Raw genomic sequence first — 6,910 nt, 5'->3', positions numbered from 1 at the left:
TGCGTTGCCTTCAGGTGTGTGTTTTGTGCGTTGCCTTCAGTGTGTGTTTGTGTGTTGCCTTCAGGTGTGTGTGCTGTACTTCGCTCAGAGCGCTGATCTGACAGGATCCGGGGGAGGAGTCTGTGCTGTGCCAACACCAATCAGCAGCCAGGACCTGTGGACCCTGTTGCTACGGCGACACCCCAGGTGATGCAGTGGAAACTGACATGTACATGACCGTGGATGGAACACACTCATGTATGTTCGATCTCAGTCGTTTATGAATGTGTCGTCAGTGTTTGATCCACATGACCCACAGTCAGACCAAAGGTCAAAGGTCACCGCCTGACTCCTCCTACCTGTCGTCTTCTGTCTCGTCTGTTGTGTTTTTTCTCATGTTGCTTCAAACTCCATTCATCCTGATCCGTTGTGGCTGTCATCTGTTTCCGTGTTCTTGCGTGTTCTTGGTGTGTTCAGGCTCGGCGCTGCAGCGTCGCGTGGTGCTGGCGGTGCGTCAGCAGTACGTTGCCTCGGCGACCATTTGCTGACTCTGGAGGACGGGGACGAGGTGGCCGTGGTGCCGCCGCTGAGCGGAGGATAGACGCTGGTGTGGGATGGATGGGGGGCGGAGAGACGTGTTCAAGCTGAGCCGTGATAGGCTGTCTGTCCAGGAAGTGGTGGACGCCGTCGGCAGTGCGTCCTGCGGCGCCGTGTCCCTGTTTATAGGTGAGCGTTTTTTATCATTCCAGGTTCCTGGCCCCTCCCATAATGACCAGTTCAACCTGCTTTGATGTACGGTTTCTGGAATGGAGGAGGCGGTTCTGATCCGTGTGCGGTTCCGTGTGCAGGTACCACCCGCCAGGACGACGTCGACGGCCGGAAGGTGGTTGGTCTGGAGTACGAGGCGTATGAGGGATGGTCCAATCAGAGCTCGCCAAGCTGAGCGCCAACGTGCGAGCGCGATGGCCCACATCGTCCACGTGTGTGTCCACCACAGACTGGGGTGAGACTGTGACCTCTGACCTCTGTGCTCACCTGGCCCTGTGTTTACACTCACCTCTGACCTCTGACCCCAGGTGGGTGGAGGTGGGCGAGGCCAGCGTCGTCATAGCGATCTCGTCTCCTCATCGTCGAGACGGCCAAGAAGCCATTCAGTTCTATGTGACGCAGCTGAAGGCTGCCGTCCCCATCTGGAAGAAGGTACCAGTACTACATTACCCATGAGCCTCGGCTCAGTGCAGGTTTTTTTTTTAAAATTTTTTTTAAATTTCATTTAGAACTACAGAGCCTGGGAAGGGACACGCAAAAAATAAAAATTATTGCGTTACAACAATCATATCTGCTCGGTCTCTTGCTTGAGGTCCGTACATAATCCATTGTGGTCCAGTTTGGGTCCGACCGTGTCAGGTCTGACACGCCCCCTGTCCTGTGTAGTATGACCGCAACTCTTTCATTATTTGTCCGATCAGAAAAATTCCAACGGTTTCTGAATGAAATTCCTATTTGCCCAGCTTCACGTCTGTGTGCAGCTTCATGGGAACAGGTGGATGTGCAGAGTGTGAATGATCTGCACATGAGAAGGAGATGTGAGCAGTGGATTCAAATCCTTTATAACCTGAGCCTCACATGCTCCACCTGGACTGGTTTTGTTATTTGATCATAAAAAGGTCCGAAAATATGCTTTGAGTCCTTTTGTTCATTTTGCAGAACACTTCGAATGTTCAATATAGCAGTCATTTATAATTCACTGTTTGTTTTAATACTGTATAACAGTTTAAAATGAGGAAAAACACAAAAACTGAATTGTTTTTTTTTTTTTTTTTTGTTTTAGCAGAAAAACACTGAAATTACCATGGATACAAGATTTGAAAGTTCAGTATGAACTTTGAAAAGTATAAAAAGTATTTACAACAAACTGAGTATTTGCCTTTTATTGTGCAAAAACAGGGTCAAAGGTCAAATCTACAGCCCCCCCCCACCCCACCCCACCCCCACCCACACACACACACACACACACAGGGCATTTGTCTGTTCTGTGTCTGCAGAGTTCCTTCATGTTCGTGGTTCTGCACAAACAGTTGTGTCAGTTCACAGCTCTGATCCAGACAGAGCTCCTATGGCCCAGTCTGAACATGGAAAAGAGTCTGTGCACACCTAAGGTCATCCTCCTGTGATGTGTTCACTGTCTGTGGAAAAGTCAGTCCTCCTGTGGATGTGTTCACTGTCTGTGGGAAAAGTCAGTCCTCCTGTGGATGTGTTCACTGTCTGTGGTAAAAGTCAGTCCTCCTGTGGATGTGTTCACTGTCTGTGGTAAAAGTCCGTCCTCCTGTGGATGTGTTCACTGTCTGTGGTAAAAGTCAGTCCTCCTGTGGATGTGTTCACTGTCTGTGGTAAAAGTCCTCCTCCTGTGGATGTGTTGACTGTCTGTGGTCTTTGAACTCATCATCAGTCTCTTCCTCCGTCCTTCATCTGTGTGTGGACAGTCTTCAGTCTCTGCTCTCATCTCCACAGCCTTTGTTCATCACCGTGGCTCCTCCCTCTTCATCCTTGAATGTAACTTCCGGTGGACACATGGAAAAATAACACACACAGAACAATGTATCAGACAAACAAAACAAGGTCAAATTGTACTATTGAAGAAAAAAAGTCACTGAACATCAGCGTCTACGCTCTTACTTTGTAGAGCGTCATGTGCACTTTTATGCACAGAAAGTCCAACATACTCCAAACTAACACATCTACAGGTTCGTACTTTATTCTATAAAACCACCATGCAGTATAAGCATCAATTTACAAATACAATAATAAAACTAGTAAAAACTGCACAGATAAAAGCAGACAGTGCTTCAGTCATGTAGACAGTCCACTAAATGGAACTGGTGAACTTTACCTTTCTTCTTCAGATGTTGCTCCATCAGTCTGTCCTTCAGTCTCAGATCCATCCTAAACCTCCAGGCTGGTCTGGAACTGTGGATGTCCGTCTGTTCTACATTTTCCAACACTAGATCTAATCCGTTCTCCACTCCGTTATGCGCTCCGGTTCTCCGCTCTGTGAATCCGTCTTCTGTGTGCGTCCCCAGTCACAGAATGGTTTATTTTGCGGCTTCTAGGACGAGTGCCTGGGAAATTTTCACATTGAGCAGATAATGTCCATAAAGCACAGAGTCTGAGGTTTCAGAAACTGTTGGAATTTTTCCGATCGGACAAATAATGAAAGAGTTCCGGTCATCTGAAGTGCACATGCAGAGGACACAGGACTGCAGGTCCAGGTGTGTCAGAGCTGACACGGTCAGATCCAGAATGAAGATCCCAGTGTGAACACTAGTGCCTTATAACGCACTACTTTTGCATTATAACACAAAAACTATTGCGTTATAACGTAATCACTTTTTTTCTTCTTGTCCCTTCCCAGGCTCCGTATAGAACAGCACAGTTTACAGTACAAAAATAGCTTCTTTTTTTCATATCAAATATACAAAAGAAAAACATTTGCAATAGAAGACATTATATAAGTGCTTAATTATAATTATGTATAGAAAGAAAGGACAGGAGAAAAAGAGGATAGGAAAGAGAAAAAAGAGACAGAAGTATGCTAACTGATACTAGGGCTGTCAGAGTTCAGGTGAATATATGAGGGAAGGACAGATCTGAACAGGTTTGAGTGCCTTTCACTTGTTAGAGTATTTAATTGACAGAATGTATTGTTGGAAATTATCCTAGAATGCAGTAAAGCATAGCTTTTTAACTGAGTATTTACAACAATGAATGTGAAATTTTGACATAAAAATTAAAAGATTTATCAGGTTTCGAGATTCACTTTTGAGTAAGCTCCTTTCAAACAGACCAAACAATCCATTCATCCAAAACAACAGAAAATGTCTTTGAATGTTCTTATGAATAAAATCACAGAGTTTTAGCCAAACCTTTGAACCGTAGGGCAGTGGCAAAATAAATGAACAACAGCTTCAGGACATTCATGACAGAAGCTACAGTTTAGGTCAGTATGTTTCTTAAATCTGTTTTTGATATCAGATTTATCTGGATTGAATTTAGGAATGAGTTTAAAGGACATTTCTTGAACTTTAATGGTAATCACATATCTGTTGGGGAGAAGCCGACCTTTTTTCCATGGTGCATCTTCTACCAACCTGGTTCAGTGCAGTTTACATGAACTGAAACTGAGCAATGACATCATCAGCACCTGATCATGTGATTTGTAATTAACAGGAAGTGTACGACACGCAGGAAAGCAGCTGGAAGGAGAATGCAGAATGTCCCTGGGGCGGAGCTAAGGACTGAGGGGCGGGGCTAAGGACTGATGCCTCAGCATCAAATGACAATATCCAATCAGATTACAGAATTCAAAGCTGAAATCAATAAAGGTGTTTAATTGGACAAACCTGTGATTGACTGGTTGGTTTGGCTGAAGGTGACTGTCCGTGACCCACGGTTACGTCTCAGTCTCCTGTCGTCCGTCGGGCCGGGCTGAACCGTGTGGCGGTCTGTGGATGTCAGTAACCGGACCAGGACTGAGGGAGAGGAGACGGAGAGGCTGTCCCACCCACGAGGAGGGTGGGTCAATGTTCAGACTAAACCCCGCCCACATAGAACCACAACAACAGAGATGGACGATTGGAACAAAGAAATATGAGCAGGAAGTGATTTAATTTAAACACAGCCACCAATATTTGATCCATGTGTTTGAGACTAAAGTGTTTCCTGTAAAACAGGAAAATACAAAACTATGACAAAGGCTTGGGATTAAAAAAATGGATTGATCGATTCCCAGCGTTAATAGAATAGTCAGCGGCTAACGGACAGTTCAGTAATCGTCCACTGATGCTTTTCTGTGGTTTGTGACTGAATGTGACCCTGAAATCTTTCACTGTGGTTATTCAGAGACAATGAACATCAGCTGATTTTTTTTTTCTTTTTTACACATGACAAATCCCCTCGTATGTGACGTCTAATGGTGTTTTTACAAAACAAATGTCTGATGAAATCTGGCTGAAGTCACTGAAGTGGTTTGAGCCTTACATCAACAACCAACCACAAATAAAAGGAAGCGTGACCATTTGAACGTCCTGTCCCTTCCACATGTTCATTATTCTCTGTATAAAAGTCAGACTGACGGTGACTCCAAACTGAAATACAGTTTTTACTGGTGTGATGATTCATTTATAGGTTAATGAAGAAAATGTATGGCTCTAAAAACTCTGAACCATCTTCTGTGGGTCGTGTATGAGATTCAGACTCTGATAGTGTGTCTGCACATGTTTCAGTGTAAACCAGCTCATTAAATCCACACTGAACCACATCTGAAATCAAACAGAAATTCATGGCATGGCCATTTCTTTTGTTTTTTTTTTTATTCTCTTTTTATGAAAGATTTCAGATTTTTTTTTTATACATTGAAAAAACAAACAAATACACAAACTATACATATCCAGAGAGTGGGTGTAAAAAAAAAAAACAAAAACATTTCCAGCAGCTCATGGTCCTAACATACAGGATCTGAGAGAAGAATCAATGTATAAATAAAGATAAAACACAAAAATGTATTTCCTTCAGAGGGTTTTGGGTTCATATTCATGCATTCATCGCAACAAAATCAGATCTCTGAGGCTTCACATATCTCACCCATTGCACACAAAAAAAATCCATCTTCAAATTTACACTAAGTTTTTCTTTCCATCCTGTAAATTCCCATCATTATGTCTATCCAATAATGGTTCATTTTTGGGCATTCCCAGAATATGTGGAAAGGAGTGGCCATTTCATTAGGTACACCCAGCAGGAGCAGCTGTTTAATACTGGCCATTAAACTGAAATAAATGTTTGTAAAACAACAGCAAAATTTCATATTTCTGTTTATTTCAAAAGACAAAACTAAAACTTCCAAATGTTCAAAACTCAGAGGAAAATAAAGGCTTTTATTTTGAAGCTGTCCGGAAGTGCCCCTCCCCGCCGTTGGTCAGCTGACCGTCCGCCGGTCTGCTGACTGTCAATCCCTGAGCCTGCTCCGGTACTCGGACCGGGACTCCAGTATCTCCGAGCCGAAGCTGCTCTCTGTGTCCGGACCCGTCACCCTCTGAACGGACCCGCAGCCCGGAGCGTCGGCCTGACCTCCGCCGGGCTCGTCGCACTCCCAGCCGGTCTGATTCTCCGTCTGTGTCCGCTCCCTCCGGTCGGTCCTCGGTCTTCTGAGGCCGGTGTGAGGTCGGCCTACTCCCCCCGGCCCCGCGGAGCAGCATGGGGTCCTGGATGTGGCCATGCAGGGCCTGGCGGTGTTCGGCTTCCTGCTGTTCTCCGTCCTGTGGCTGATGCACCTCATGTCCATCATCTATGTGTGAGTGAGCTAACGGGCTAACAGCTAACGGGCTAACAGCTAACGGGCTAACAGCTAACGGGCTAACGGCCCGCCGCCTGCGCTTCCGCCTTCATCTCCGTCTCTTGTCACATTTAATGTCAGTTCGGAGGAGAACCGCACCGTCAGACCGAGTCTCCGCTAGTCTCCGGAGGTCTGACAGCCGTTCAGACCCGGTTCTGTGTGGGGCGTTTTCCTGCTTTACCGTTAGCCCTTTAGGTAGCTACGTCAGTCGGTACTTCCGCTAATTTGGGACCCGTCTAACCTCTGGAAACGTTTATTAAAAATCGTTTATAAACGCTTTAACCCTTCGCGTCTCCGTGTGTTTCAGATCCAGACGAAACTGGGTTCGGGTCAATATCTCAGACCCAACACCGGTCCGGTTCGGATGGTTAGTGTTAGCCACTTGTTCCCGTTTCCGTTTTTGGCCCAAAGCCGCTGCCTGTTGGTGTTGATTGAATGTGTTTCGGTGACCGTTCACTGATGGTTCCAGTTGATAGACGGAGCTCAGAGCAGGCTGAACAGTCACATTTAGATCGCGTCTGTTTAGCCCTGAATATGAGA

The 6,910-nt window shown here is 45.5% G+C and overlaps 1 protein-coding gene across 1 annotated transcript; it reads left to right on the top strand.

Annotated features, from left to right (window-relative positions):
* The first annotated feature begins 514 nt into the window (after positions 1 to 514).
* LOC115416133 (molybdopterin synthase catalytic subunit-like) lies at positions 515 to 4,374 on the top strand. The gene is given in 6 exon segments (XM_030129852.1): positions 515 to 705; positions 828 to 890; positions 893 to 946; positions 949 to 982; positions 1,056 to 1,179; positions 4,207 to 4,374. Coding segments are annotated over 6 exon segments (459 nt in total). The 5' UTR covers positions 515 to 593; the 3' UTR covers positions 4,279 to 4,374.
* The last annotated feature ends 2,536 nt before the right edge of the window (positions 4,375 to 6,910 follow it).

The sequence above is a fragment of the Sphaeramia orbicularis genome, unplaced genomic scaffold, assembly GCF_902148855.1.
Source record: "Sphaeramia orbicularis unplaced genomic scaffold, fSphaOr1.1, whole genome shotgun sequence".
NCBI classification, from domain to species: domain Eukaryota; kingdom Metazoa; phylum Chordata; class Actinopteri; order Kurtiformes; family Apogonidae; genus Sphaeramia; species Sphaeramia orbicularis.
Note: the sequence above shows the minus strand (reverse complement) of the source record. Positions and strands in the feature narration are given on the sequence as shown.